Here is a 15404-nt window from a genome sequence, read left to right on the forward strand (position 1 = left end):
TTAAAAAATTTTTTAATCCTTTTCCATTGATTTTTTAGAATGGAAGGAAGTGGGAGAGACAGAAGCATCAATGTGAGACACATTGGTTGCCTCCCCCACCTGCCCCCACCACCCCAGGGTGGGAATTGGGCCCGTAATGGAAACGTGCCCCTGACGGAATTGAACTCGTGACCCTTCAGTCTGCAGGCCATTGTGGATTATCTTCTCATTATGAAACCAAGGTTGCAGAATTAAATATGAACCTTACCATGTTATAAAGAAACAAAGTGAAAATATATATGTGTGTATATATATATATAAGTATATATACACACACACACACTAGAGGCCCAGTGCATGAAATTCATGCATGGGTAGGGTCCTTAGGCCTGGCCGGCGAGTAGGGCCAATTGGGGTCTTCTGGCTGCCACCCCCTGGTGGTCAGCGCACATCATAGGGAGCAATCGAACTCCTGGTCAAACTCCCAAGGGGACACTTTGCATATTAGCCTATAGATATGCTCTTCATTTCATGCTTCCACCCCCAATGTACGTCCTGCTAAGAATCCTTCTTTAGTCTGGCCAGCATGGCTCAGTGGTTGAGCGTCAACCTATGAACCAGGTCACGGTTCTATTCCTGGTCAGGGCACATGCCTGGGTTGTCGCCTCCATCTCCAGTGTGGGGCATGTGATTCCAGTGTGGAGTGTGCAGAAGGCAGTGGATGATTCTCTCTCATCACTGATATTCCTATTCTCTCTCTCTCTCCCTTCCTCTCTGAAATCAATAAAAATATTTTTAAAAATCCTCCTTTATCTTGGTAGAAATTATTAGGGTTGAATTATTTTTTCTTTCTGTTTATAATATCTGACCTCAAGGATCATAAAGATTAATTCATCTTGGTTCAAATTAATTGATGTCAGCCAGGCTGGCCTGGAGTTTAGGGAAGACTGAAAAACAGCTTCCAACCTTTAAAGAAAACAAACACCTCCACAAAATAAAACATAAAAGCCTGGTGGCAGAAGGTTCTAGGCAGAGAAAACCTAGACAGTGATTGCACAAGGTGGGCAACTTCCCTGCAGAACCTTCTGAGAACACAAAGTTCATTTCCACAGGGAAATTACATTCACTGGAGATTGTTTTAGGACAGGCTGAATAAATTAAATATTTTAACACCATATGCTCAGCTTTTGGCAGGACATGTAAGTGGGAAGGGAATCTCAATGTTAGGAAATGCCATATCACACCCCAGCTGGCTATTTAGTCATGAAATAAGGAGAAACACACAAATATTTGGTTAAAACACCTTTAATGAAAAGGGAAAGACACTATATCTCCCTTATCTGCTCTTCACATTTTTCTATGTTAGGAAGCTCTGGAGCCTACATCTTCAGAGGAGAAGCCATCATTCAAGTCAGTCACTAGCAGAACCAACACTTTCTCCTCCTCAGAACTGTTCCAAATGATCCTATGTTAAGAGTAAATACTACATCTCATTATAAGACGGAGAGGCAGGGAGGACACCATCTGGAGCTCATCTCCCAAAGTCTGGGACTCTAAGAACCAGATAGTAGCAAAGACATAAGTCCCAGTCCATGGACAGGCAAAATGGGGAGGAAATGGGCTTTGAGAAAGATGATGAAAATACAAGGGGCCAGGGAATAAAGGAGGGAGTAATCTAAAACTAGAAGCACACTAGTGCTAGGAACTCTCCCATGATCCATGGTGCACTGCTGCACACTAAGTCACTATTAGTCCAAAAGAACATTCACGGGATCCATCCAATCAAGAGTTCGAGGTCCACTCCCTTATATCATGTCCCTTTCTTAATCACACAGGTTCCCACTATAAAGCCCTGTAGGTCAGCAATACTCCTCAACTCTCCATCATTACTTCTTCAACTGTCCTCACCAACAGTGCTTATTAAAGATATGAACTAACTTCACATTTCCTAAAATATTCCAGGGGAGACATCTTGGCAAGAAATCCACTTGTTTCCTAACTTGGAGAGGCAATGATGAAGGAATATGAGAAGCTGGAGATGTCTTGGCATATCGACCTTTGCCTTAATGTGATTATCAAGCTTACTTTATTTCTCCCTACCCTCTAGGGCTGAGCCACAGATACAGATATTGCTGCACCTTCATTGCTAGCACCTTTTGGAGCAGGGGGAAGGAATGCACAGGTTGCTACTTCTATGATAAGCTGTTCAGGCACTGCCTTGTATGCAGGAGGCTGAAATAAGAAGAGGAGGGCTCTTTTCTCCTTAGCCTCTCTGAATCCTGCTGCTGGAGGCATGTCCCCAGCCACAGCTCTTGGACCAAATAGCACTGATGGTGCTGAAATGGTAGTGGAAGTGGATTTGGAACTCCCAGGCGTGGGTGGGCAGGTCACAGGACAGGAAAGCCATGTTCTAGTTTCAGAAAGACAGGAGGCCCACCCTCACCAGCTGGGCAGGAATGTCTCGGGAGAAGAAGCCCTGCAGGTTGACCTGGTCACCGAGAGGAGTGGCACTGAGCCCTCCAGGGACAGCTGCTGGTCCCTTTGGGCTGGGCTGCAATTCCAAATGTGGGTGCTCAGGTGCACCTGCCAAAGGGAAAGGGAGTGAGAGGGGAGGGGAGAAGGGTCACCCCAGGGAAGCTGGGGAGGGTTTCCCTTGGGAATGTGAAAGCTTTAGAGAATCTATTTCCCTCGGGTACAATGAATGGAGAAGAAAAAATCCTCAGGGGGTCATCCTCTTGTGAGCATGATTTCCAAGCTCAGGGACTAGAGAAAAACCACTTGGGACATACTATGTAAGAAATTAAAGAAAAATACAAATAAAGCCTCTTAAATCTTAGAGGTCCTTCTACAGAGCTCTCAGTTTCTGCAAACTAGGTCAAAGGGTAGCAGGTACAAAAAAACAGGCTCATGGGATTGTAGGGTCATCTTTTCTGGGAAAGGGGGAGAGCCCTGGGGAAGTGATGGAGGGAGAACAGCCCGGGACCAAGGAAAGAGCAGCAATATTCTGAGGGCCATGAGGGGCAAAGGGCTGTACCTGGTGGTGAGCCAGCAGCATATGCTTCTTGAGGGTAGCCCGCTCGAGAAAGCCCTGCCTGCAGAAAATACAAGTGAGGAGTGGCCCCTCCTTGGGGTGGGTCTTCTGATGCTCCTCCAGAGCTGCCTGGGTGGGAAAGGTCTGGCCACACACCTCACAGGCCTTTCTGCTACTGCTCTCTCCTGGCTCCTTTCTCATCACTTCCTGCATGCTCAGCTCCTCCACCACGGTGGTGCTACCGCCTTCCCCTTCGAGGGCGAGTGCTGCCTTTGGGCTTGAGCTCCTCTCTGGTTTGCCCCCCTCTTCTGTGACTTCTGCAACATCACTGCCTCCCTGCTCCCTCGGCTGTGTTTGATCCAGGCTGTCTGATGGTGGTGGCGGTGGCAGCGAAGGAGGTTGAATTGCTTTCTCATTACTGTCCATCTCCTTCCCAGCTGTGGCTGCTGCCACCACCATCCCCACTTCCTCCTCTGCTCCAGATGCCTCTTCAGAATCACCTCGCACTGATATTGCTTTCTCACCTCCACTCTCTGAGCCTCTTCCTGCCAGAGAATCTTCATCAGTCACATCTTCTTCTTCTTCCTCTTCCTCTTCCTCCTCTTCAGACAACTCCTCTTCTGGGGATGGCTGCTGAGATGGTTGCTGGGGGAAGCCCCCCGCCCCAGAGACTGCAGATTGCTCAGAGCCATTCTCTTGGGCAGCTCCCCCACCTTCAGGGAGCGGGTTACTACCATTGGGGATTTGGCCCCCCAGGTGCATCCGAACATGCTGCTGCAGAGAAACTGCATTGGTGAACTTCTTCTGGCAGATGGGGCAGGAATTCTGGGCCCGAGCAGCTGGACTGGCCTTGTGGCCCACGAAATGTGCACGCAGATTGCCCCGGGTGGAAAAAGCTCTGCCACACACTTTGCATTTGAAGGGCCGCTCACCTCCATGTTGACCATAATGCAGGCGCAGTGCTCGGGGACAGCTCAGCACCCGGAGGCAGATGACGCACTGGTTAGGTCCAGATGAAGCTGCAGATGAAGCTGCAGGGGCAGAGGTCGTGGCGGCTCCTGAGGCAGTAGAGGCCACTGCTACAGCTCCCTGCCGGTCAATCTTTTCTACCAGTTGCTGCAGCTTCGATGTCTCAGAGGGTGAGGCCCCCAAGGGCTCTAGCACATAGGGGAAGGGGAAGCTCCCTGTGGACTTAAAGTGGTTGGTAAGCAGTGCCCAGCTGGGAAGTGAAGTCACCAACTTACTTAGCTGCATGCGAGTTGCTGTGCCACTTTCTGTCACCCCTGCAATGGCGGAGGCCTCAGTCCCTGGAGGAGTATTTTCATCGGCTTTACTCTTTGGCTCTACCGCTTTCATGAGCACAAACTTATTGAAAGCAGGGAGCGCGGGAGCTGCAGCTGTGCCGGCTCCGGTGGAGAGCAGCGTCAGGCTCTCGGTGGCACTGAGCGCTGTGGTAGAGGCCACCAGAGGCTTGCGTTCCACACCTCCACCTGGCATGGCTGCCTCCTCCTCAGCCTTCTCTGGTGGCACAGACATACCATAGGGCAGGCCGCTGCTGGTGATGACGTAGTCTAGGTGCTCTGGCACTGGGTGAGGGTTCATCTGCACGTGCGGGTACTTCTCACGATGCCGGTGAAAATGCACTTTGAGGTTGCCCCGGGTGGTAAAGCGGTTGCCACAGACATTACACTTATAGGGCCTCTCACCTGTGTGTGAGCGCAGGTGGATCTGCAGGGCACTGTCACTGCCAAATACTTTGGCACAAAAGCGGCATTTGTGCCGTCCACCAGGCTTCTCCAAGGGACCCATCACTTCCCCATAGCCCAGCTCGCCACTTCCGTTCTTTGGCTTCAGGAGCCCTGGGGAGGCAGTAGCCTCCAGGCCTCGGGCTGCCCCAAGACACTGTGCTGCCAGTAGTCCCGTGGTGCCTGGGAATGCCAGATGAGGCGAGGCAATCAGCTGATCTGTGCTGCCTGGCAGGGCTGGGGAGGGGGCTGGTGGGGGCTTGTGGCTTCGCCCAACCGCTCCAGCAGAAAAAGGATGCTGTGACCCCAGCGGATGGTAAAGGTGGAAGAAAGCCTGTTTGGGCGTTTCTGCCCCTGAGGAGGATGAGGTGGAGGAGGAAGATGCCAGTGTCTTGCTAGTTTGGACAGGCTTGATGGGGCTGAAGAGTGGAAGCAAGGGCTTGGTGGAGGTGGCAGTCCCTGTCCCAGGTAACTCTGAGGGACTGCCAGGGGCGCCCACCGTCTGGCCTAGGGAGCCAAGCAGGAGTACCTGCCTGCAGATCTGCTCGGTCATCTGCATCTGGTGGATCTGGCGCTGCTGCAGCACTCGCAGCTCCTCCAGGATCAGAGGGATGTTCAAGTGGCCACTGCCCACACCTGGGGGCTGCGGTGGGGGCGGTGGAGGAGGAGGAGGTGGCGCAGGGGTGGACTCTGGAGGTAATGGGGTTGCTCCCAGCTTAGGACTGGCCAAGATCAGGCCTCCTCCTCCCCCAGCTGCTGTACCTGTGCCAACGACTAGGAAATGCCCTGCAGACTCCTCTCCTCTCCGCTCTGCCCCCCAGGTGGGATCTGTGGGCACGGAGGACCCAGAATCCGGGGGGTTGCTGTGCTCCACCTCCATGACCTGGGGACTATTGTGACCCTCAGGCCGGGGTTCAGAAGAATTGTTGGGGTTCTCCTGGCCTCCGATGATCACCATTACAGGGGTCTCAGTAGAACATGCATTCTGGTGAGCGAGGAATTCAGTCGGGTTAGTGAATTGTGCGCAGCACTTGGCACAGACTTGGGGGTGGTCCTCCTCGCTAGCATCACCTGGGAAGAAGAGGAGAAAGCGTGGGTGGTGCGGTCGGAATGGCTATACGGAGGTTCTAATTAACTACGAGCACAGCAACTGCTAGTTGGGGGAGGGGAGATGAGCTCACCACCAGGCCAGGCAGAAGGCTAGAGCTCAGTCCTCACCCTCCTGGACACGAGAACCCCAGCATGGGGGTGGGGTGGGGGAATAGGCAAGCTAGTGCCCTCCCGGGTTGTCCCCCACCACCTCCACCACCAACCCCGGGCCACCAGCGGGCCCATGGAATAGGTGTGGGACACGGACGAGGGTCTATGCAGATAAACGTGCATTTGATCCCGTCCACCGAAAGTCCTCCCCTCCCCCCGCGTGTCCCTTCCGCCCCCACCCGTGCCCAGTCCGGACCCTACCGCACCTCCGAGCTCCGCCGGCTCCCCGCAGGGCCCCCTGAGAAGGGAGCTTCTCCCGGCTTCGTGCGCCATGGTTGTGGGGGAGGTGGAGGGCTGGGTGGAGTGGGAGACAATGGGGATGGGGATTGGGGGAGGTGGCGGTGGCCACTGGGGCTGCGGCAGCCTCTGCACCCAGCGGCCCAGACTGCAGAGATGGAGATCGGAGGCGGCGGCGGGGGCAGGGAGGAGGGGGAGGGGAGCGGGGCGGTGCGGAGGTGGGAGGAGCAGAAGCCAGAAAGCTGGGAGAGGGGAGATGGGGGTGGGGCTGCTGGAGAGGAGAGTTTGTGAGGGGGAACTGCTGGGGAGGGAGGCGGGAGCTGGAAGAGGAATGAGCTGGGGCGGAGGTGGGTGTGCGGGGGCGGGAATCCGGAGCTTAGGAGGGTTTCCGGAGGCTCAGTGACAGGTGCTGTGGGTCATGGTGGGGGTTCACCTTTCTTTGCCCTCTGCCAGCTCACCCCATCTCCAGATGTCTTTGCCCAGGCCTGTCCCCTCCCCCCAGCAAGCTCAAGGGGGCACAGTGGGAAACACAACCCTGTTCAACAGAGCAAAGCGATAGGCTTCTCCTGTTTTTCTTTGCATAAAAGATCCGCTGAGCCTGGAAATCGTAGACTCCAGAGAGGTGGTCTGATCTCCTCAGAGGAGCCCCAGAAGCCAGAGCGCAGGGGGAACCCAAAACATTCATCCATCAACATTCCCCCCCCCCCAAAAAAAAAACCAAAAAAACAAAACCACAACACTCCAAGGTTGATGCTGTCTTCCTCACCTCAGTTCCCACCCTACCCTCACCTCCCTCCACAAAAGAAGTTTCTCAGGGTGGGAGGCTGCAAGGTAGAATTTCCAAGAAAGGCATTTCAGGACTCCTCTTTTCCAACGCTAAGCCCCTTTCCACCCTGCCCCGCCTCCTCCGGAATAATAGCTGAATGCAAGTCACTCCACAGATCAGCGGCTCCACACGTAAATTACAAAGTTCATGCTTACTTAAGGAGCCATCTCTTAAATAAGCCATCCTCTCTACTCTCCCTTCATTGTTCTCCTCTTGCAACATACTGTCACTATTAAGGACAGTAGGGCTTGGGGAGATGCTGGCCCACCTAGCTCTAACTTTGGGGGAGGGGAGCTCTCCCTGAAACAATGGGAAAAATGCAGCAGGGGCTGCCTGGCAGCCTCTGGGTCTAAAGCCCCTTTCAGCTTCAACCTAGTTTGAATGCCTAGAAATTACTTAACATTTGCTTGGGGCAACAGGCCTCCTATTCTGAGAGAGGTATGTAGGGATAAGATGCCTCCCGGATCAGGTTTCCCTTTCTACCTTGAAATGAATCCTAATGGATTTCCCACTTCCTAAAAGAATTTATCTCACTAACAGTAGGTGACCACAAGTTCTTAGTTTTGTGGTTTGCCTCAGCAACAGTAAACCCATGTTGTTCTAATCCCAGTTCTATTCTTGCCTGACTGGTAAATTGAGGCATGGTGGTCAGTCATACCACACTATGCCACTATTTCGCTTTTTGTAAAGTGGTAATATTGTAGCTGTGCTATCTTCCTCAGAGAAGTATTGTGGGAACAAAAACTTGAGAAACTCTTAATATGTACATATGGAACTTTAAATTTTGGGGGGGGAGTGCCAAATATTATGGATTAGAGAATTTACATTGTCAGTGGCAAAACAAAATAAACTGAAATACACATATACTAACATTTGTCATTTTTCTTATTAATCTTACTAATTTCTGAAATAAGATGTTGGCTAATATCATTGGCATATGTCAAGGGTAGGGAATCTTTTTTGGAAGGAGCTGAAACAACCTAATAGTAGTAACATCATTTAACCTTTGAACAGAAATTTTGCTATCTTTTATTTTTTAACTAGTGGCCTGGTGCATGAAATTCGTGCATGGGGGGGGGGGAGGGGGTTCCCTCAGCCCGGCCTGCACCCTCTCCAATCTGGGACTCCTCGGGGGATGTCGGACATCCCTCTCGCAATCCGGGATCGCTGGCTCCTAACAGCTCACCTGTCTGCCTGCCTGATCACCTCTTACCACTCTGCCTGCCGGCCTACTCGCCCCCAACTGCCCCCCCCCCCCTGCTGGCCTGCTCGCCCCCAGCTGCCCTCCCCTCTTGGCCTGATCACCCCTAACTGCCTCTGCCTCGGCCCCACCACCATGGCTTTGTCCAGAAGGTCTCCCGTTCTAATTAGCATGTTACCCTTTTATTAGTATAGATATATTTTTATTGACTTCAGAGAGGAGAGGGAGAGAGAGATAGAAACATCAATGATGAGAGCATCATTTATTGGCTGCCTCCTGCACTCCCCTCACTGGGGATCGAGCTCACAACCTGGGCATGTGCCCTTACAGGGAATGAAACCATGACCTCCTGGTTCATCGGTAGACAATCAACCACTGAGCCACACCGACCGGGTGAAATTTTGCTATCTTTTTTCACTGAAAACATTTTACTGAGTTATGTCTTGAAACTTCAGATAATCATAAGAATCATAACATTGTAAATGATGGATCTGTAACAGATGAGCTAAGTGCTTCCAGGGCTGACCCTTACAATGAGGAAATGGGAGGGTCTGTTGCAATTTGGCAAGTCACAGGTTAGTGCAATGTTATTTTTACACATAAGGAAATTTAAGCTTGGAGGGATTGACTTTTCCAAGTCCACACAGTAAATCAGTGAAGGAAGCATTCAGAATTTTGACTCCTGTCCAGTGCTTTCTGAAGCACATCAACATTGTGTGGCTTCCCTAATGCTAAAGAAAGGGCCCTGTGTGGCACCTACCTGCCATTTGCTCTCCAGCCTCAGTAAGGGCAGGGAATCAGATGGAAGCTTTCTACTGAGCATTTGTTAATTAGCAGTGAACATTTGATATCAAGTTGCTGTTTTGTCAAGTCTTCCTACAAGAAAAGAAATCCTTTTCTTTTCATCTTCTCCTGGGAAACACTGTCCCCTTTCTTGCTGTTTAATGAAACTTGCTTTCTGATGCGTAATTTGATCTGCACTCTTCTTTAAAGTAAATTTAGTCCCTGGTGAAAGGTGACAGATCAACAGCCACCTGTAAGAGGAACCCTCTACTTCTCAGCACTTTGCACTCACTGCCTGTCTTGAAAGGGGGGCATGATTTTTAGGCAGACACAAATGAAGTCATAAACATTGGCTGGAATAAACTAAGCTGGTAATGGTGTAGTAGTAGATAGCAGATAAGGTGAGGTAAGCTATTCTGGGTCACATGCAAAATCTGGGATGGATGTAGGCCTAAGACCTGGACATGGTTGTTGAAATTTATAAAGAGCTTAAATGAGGACAAGGGAAAACCAGGTGGCTCTCTAAACCAGGCGGGCCATCAAACTGCTGCTTTAGGCTAGGGAGAGAAGGCCTGGGGAGAACAAAGAGAAAAACAGCTGGATAGTGCGCAGCAAGGTGGTCTAGTTCAGTGGTCGGCAAACTCATTAGTCAACAGAGCCAAATATCAACAGTACAACGATCGAAATTTCTTTTGAGAGCCACATTTTTTAAACTTACAGTTCTTCTAACGCCGCTTCTTCAAAATAGACTCGCCCAGGCCGTGGTATTTTGTGGAAGAGCCACACTCAAGGGGCCAAAGAGCCGCATGTGGCTCGCGAGCCGCAGTTTGCCGACCACGGGTCTAGTTGAACAGTGGTTCTCAAACTTTGCTGTCCACTAGAATTACTGGGAGAGCTCTTAAAAATCCTGATGGTCAGGCCACACCTCAGACCAATCCTTGAGGGTGGAATCCAGGCATCAGTATGTTTGCAAAGTTCCTCAGGTGATTTTACTGTCCAGACAAGGATGAGAACCACAGTACCTATCAGAGTACTACCCTTCCCATCAGCCCTTCTACTCTACTCCTCACAAATCTTATCTGTGCCCAATCTGGCCAAAATGAGGACATGGGCAAAATGAGCTGCTCACTGCTAAATCTTCCTGACAGGCACCCTCTCTATTCTGCCCACAGGCAGACATTAGTGCTCATGCATTCTACTTCCGTCAAGAAAACTTTATGATTTAAACCTGACTGAATTTAGCCACTGTATTGCCTTTCCCAATGTGCCTCTCGAACCACATTTCTAATTGTAAGATGAAAGGCTTTGTTCTACAAAGAGTTTGAGAATTTTCCAGCCATCAAAGAAACAAAACACCTGCCTACTTACTATAAACATTGAACCAACACTAATTGGCAGTGTCCATAATTATGAAGTGATTCTGTAACTGCTGCTATGAACTCTTTCTAAGGCATAATGTCCCATCTTCTCTTCCTCACTGTTCTCTCCTAAATACACACAGATACTCCTTTGCCACACACACCTACTAATGCACCCAGGGCCTGTGCAACACAGTGGATAATTATGCCGGCACAATGCTTTGTATATCTGGTGTGAAGTGAGAAAAATATATTTGTTTCCAGAATAGGAATATCTTAGGTCAAACATAAAAACGTATTTTTCTGACATCAAGAGACTCAGAATTCATAGCACTTTGGAACTGAAAGGGACTTGAGAGATCTGACCCCTTCTTTGAGCTCAGTCATTGAGAGTGCCAGCTCAGAATCTAACAGACCTGAGTTAAAGTTTCAGTTCCAGCACTTTGTAATGTTTGTGACCTTGGGAAATGTTCTTAATCTATTTCAGGCTTGGGATTCTCTTCTTTAAAATGGAGGTACAGCCATAAAAAGGAATGAAATTCTGACACATGCTACAGAATGGTTGAGCCTTGAAAACATGTTAAATGAATTAGACCAGACACAAAAGGACAAATATTATATGCTTCCATTATATGAGGTACCTGGAATTGGTAAATTCATAGAGAATGGTGGTTGCCAGGGACGGGGGAGGGGTAGAGAAGGAAAGGGGGAGTTAGTGTTTAATGAGCGTAGTATTTTACCACACACAACAATTTTTTTAATGGAGGGTAATAATAGTGTAGTTGGGAGGAATAAACAAGAAATACATTCAGGATTTACCATAGTGCCTGACAAATAGTAAATGTTCCACAAATATTATTGATGAGTGTCATTAATTATAGGCCAAAAGGTGAAGCCTGGGAGAAGAAGGGACTTGCCCCAGGTCACATAGCTTCAAAGTCCAGGCTGGACTGAAAACCAGGCTTTCTGCTTCCTTCTCTATTCTCTGCCACATCATGCCTGAGTTACTTCTATCCACTCAGAAATGCTCTCTTTTTGACCCAGGGGTACCTAGGGCTGAAAGGCTTAGGGCTTAGCCTGAGAGATGATGCTTTCTGCTTCCAGATATAAAGAGAACAGAGCCCTTAAAACTCTAATTTTGCTTTCTTCCCCTTTTGCTGTTCTTGATGTCATCCAGCTTCCATTTCTCCCTCTAGATCTGTTTGGCTGTTGTCCTGGTTTCTCCTTCTCACTAAATATCTGGGTTTCTGGTTGTTTCCTTTATTTCCCAGATGTACTAGTTTACATTTTCCCTATTCACATCCCTTATGTTCTCTCATGCAGATTTCTAGACTCCGTAGGGGAGAGATTTTTTTTCTCTCTCCAGAGTTTTAAAGTAAATAGACTATTTCCTTCTCATCACTTATGTGCAATAACTATTCTGTTAGGTTTTGGTGTTCTGGTCAAAGAAGCTGAACAAAAACATGGCTGGATAACAGGTTTTACAGACTGTTTCTTGGTGACGTCTTAGGTCACTGCGGAGATGAGGCTTTTAAAATGTGCAACAAAGGCTCAACATTTGCTTGTCACATAGAGTGAACATTGCTTAAAAGAAGGCAAAGACTCCAGAAAACCTCAGTGGCACCCTAGCCTACTAAATAAATGTCTGCTGATGCTCGTGATAATGACCATAGTTTCACAGGTACAGCAAGGGACACACATAAGAGCTCCCAAATAAGAAACTTCCCTAACTGCCCTAGCCGGTTTGGCACAGTGGACAGAGCATTGGTATGTGGACTGAAGGGTTCCAGGTTCGATTCCGGTCAAGGGCACATGCCCAGGTTGTGGGCTTGATCCCCAGTAGGGGGCGTATAAGAGGCAGCCAATAAATGATTCTCTCTTACCATTGACGTTTCCATCTCTCTCCCCTTTCCCTTCCTCTCTGAAATCAATAAAAATATATTAAAAAAGGAAAAGAAAAAAAAAAAAAAAAAAAGAAAGAAAGAAAGAAAAAGAAACTTCCCTACCAGAACAAGAAAATGTCTCAAAGGTAGAAGGCAAAGCCAGGAGCCTGAAGATCACATAAGCAAACAGAAACCCTACCTGTGGAAAAGGAGGAAATGAGAAACCTACATATCTCATAAGAAAATGAAGGAATTTTAGATTTCATCCAACATAGCTCCCACATCTCAACAGATGAGACCCAGCAGCCCTCCAGGTCATGTAAGTAACACAGGATCTTTCACTTTCAGGGGAATGCTGGTCAGATAACCCTTACACTTTCTTAAGGCAGATCTTAGGAGGTAACTATGGTTACTACTACTTTGTTGCTCTTTACATTTATGTTTCTCATTTTCATGGCTCAAGGCAATATTTCAACTGAAATTTGATGCTGACATTGGGTGCAAGCCTACACAGTTTCCATGAGGATGACTTTGGAGCAGCATCTTTATGCCCCCAAGGATTCACAGCCCCAAGTGGGAGCTACTGCTCAAGGAGCTTGAGAAGCCACTCAGGGCAGTTGCTGAAGATTCCTTTGGGCCCCTCACAGATTTTTGCTCAGCTGTGGAATGAGAATGGGTGAGCAGACTTGGGAAAAGAGAAAGGATGCCTCCTGGGCTGGGGGAGATTAAGCACTGTTCCAAAATCAAGCCAGCAGGGGAGCGGGACTGTGAGGCAATTCTGAGGGTCTGAGGGAAGTTTCCTGTAGAGCAGGAGGAGGAAACATCCGGCCTGCAGAGGCATTAAGAAGGGCTAATGTGTCCCAGGAGGGAACAGATGTCACCACCATGAGCCTTTAATATGGGAACAGTGGGATCCCAGCAATGCAGTGACTCTGAGGAGGAGGTGTTCTACCCGAAACACAGTATGTCTGTTAAGGTTGATCCATAGCACATGAAGCACCGATGTGTCTGACCTCCAGTCATATTTTTACAACAGGTGGAACACCAAATCCATGGGTTAGTTTTGGTCACTTCAAATACATTCTCCTAGAGCTTTTCATGGCACACCTCTCATAAAGAAGTGTTGAAATTTGCCAAGAGATTCCTGAGTTTTGGTCATATTTCAGCACTTTGGGAATTGACACTGTCCTAACATATAATGATAATAACAATACTCACATGCATTAAGTACTTATTTATGCTAGTAATTTTTCCAAGTGCTGTACATACATATATTAACTCATTTCGATTCTCCCAATAACCTAATGAGGTAGCTAGTATATTCATCCCTATTTTACTGATGAGGAAACTGAGGCATAGGGAGGTAAAGTAAACAACTAAGATTGCTCAGCTAACCAAGTAGTGGAGCCAGGATTTGAATCCTAAAAGCCTGGCTTCAGAACCCTTGTGCCTAATCCTACACTACATTGTTGGGTGAATTAACTATTTGCTCAACAAATAGTTTATCCTTGAGTCATGACTTCCAGACTGTCACAGTGAGAACACATATGGCCATACCACTGACCAGTATGTCTAACACTTGCTTGATCCTAAGAATTACCTGGACATTTGCAAAGATATGGATTCCTGGACTCTGGCCTACATCTACCCATCAAGCAAGTTTGGAAACCCAGATTTAGTGGAGTGAGCACCACCAGCCCTGAGCCTCAGGAAACCTGGGTTTTCATCCTGACTATGCCTCTGTTTCTGAGACTTTGGACAACATCATTCTCAGTACCCTATTGCTCTGCTGTCTGCCTCTTCCTGGAATGCTATAAGGATATATGAAATCTACCTCAACCCCCATAAAGAAACTCTATTACTTAAAAAACAGGTGATAATATCCTTACAAAATGATATGCATGTATTAACAGGTATATTAACTCATACTTTTTTTCTTAGCTTGGCCTATCTTGAAGCCCAAACCTAAGCACCTCATCCAGACCTCCCCTCCAGCCTCTATCCCAGGTGACATGGATACACATCCCAAACCAGGCTTCATCTGACCGACATTAGCTATCTCCCTCTGGGAGCTCTGATCCGCTCTCTGCTCAGCCCAACAATGAGAAACTTTTTTCTCTTCTCCCTTAGGGGAATCTCCGCATTTATCCAATTCATTCTCTTGCAACCCAACTCTCCAGAAAGGAAAGGGGGGAAAATCCCACCCCTAAGAGACAGTCTTCAGGTCTGAGGATGTTACTTAGCAACCGCACAAAGACCAGTGAGCAAAGGGGGACCTGGGGAGAAAACTCTTGGGTGGGGAGACAGAGCCAGTTTGAAAACTCCATTTCATCCAGAGAAAAACAACAAGGAAAACACAAACAGAACCATTCCTGAGAAAAGCCAAGTGGGGCTTCTCCCCACCACAGGTCATCTCCTTAGTCCCTGTATCTCAACTCCTTCAGTCCCCCCCACCTCCCTCCAGCCCTCTCCCTCTGTGACTATGTCCTCCCCCTGGTTTTGCCCATGGCCCGGGGGCCCTCCCCTTGCCCTGGCCTGACCCACACAGGCTTGCACTCAGAGCTCCCCCTTCCTCCCTCCCCAGGCACCCACCGTTGTCAGACGCGCTGGGACCTTCGCAGTCCGAGATTAACTGTTGGGGTTTCCGCTGCTTTCGCCTAGACATTCCCGGGTAGAGAGAGGTGGGAGAGGGAGGGGTGACGCTCACTTAGTCTTAACCGGGGTGACCTGGTCTGGTCTCTCCCTTGGGTCTGAAGCCAACTGATGCCTCTCCCTCAGGCAAATCACTGTGAAGCAGAGATGTTCTCTCTTCCCAGAGATAGACAAACTCTCTCTCTCTCTCTCTGATTCACTGTCCCTGACTCTCTCTCTCTCTTTCTCTCTCTGATTCTCTGTCTCTGACTCTCTCTCTCTTCCTCTCTCAATCTCTGCAAGTCTTTAAAGGGGAGACGCCCCCTTTTTTCCCCTTCAGCTTCTTCCCTACGCTTCTGCAGCTCCCATTGTAAAAGCAAAAATCCTAATCTTTCCGCACACTCTTTTCTTTTGTACTGCAGAGGAAAGGATTTAACCCTCTCCTCCCTGCGGGGCCCTAGGCCTCTCCC

General features: G+C 48.8%; 1 protein-coding gene across 2 annotated transcripts; it reads right to left on the reverse strand.

Annotated features, from left to right (window-relative positions):
* Nucleotides 1-1274: 1274 nt before the first annotated feature.
* Nucleotides 1275-15155, reverse strand: SALL2 (spalt like transcription factor 2). 2 transcript variants are annotated; one of them, XM_080642825.1, is made up of 2 exons: nucleotides 14896-15155; nucleotides 1275-5826 (listed from the first exon to the last, which is right to left on the reverse strand). In XM_080642825.1, exons 1-2 carry the CDS (start codon nucleotides 14966-14968, stop codon nucleotides 2885-2887), a joined length of 3015 nt encoding a protein of 1004 aa, XP_080498951.1. In that variant the 5' UTR covers nucleotides 14969-15155; the 3' UTR covers nucleotides 1275-2884. The 2 variants fall into 2 exon arrangements, with proteins under 2 accessions (XP_080498951.1, XP_080498952.1); XM_080642826.1 differs by lacking the exon at nucleotides 14896-15155 and adding an exon at nucleotides 6222-6492.
* Nucleotides 15156-15404: the final 249 nt, after the last annotated feature.

This window comes from Plecotus auritus, assembly GCF_963455305.1.
Source record: "Plecotus auritus genome assembly, chromosome: 1".
Classification (NCBI taxonomy): Eukaryota; Metazoa; Chordata; class Mammalia; order Chiroptera; family Vespertilionidae; genus Plecotus; species Plecotus auritus.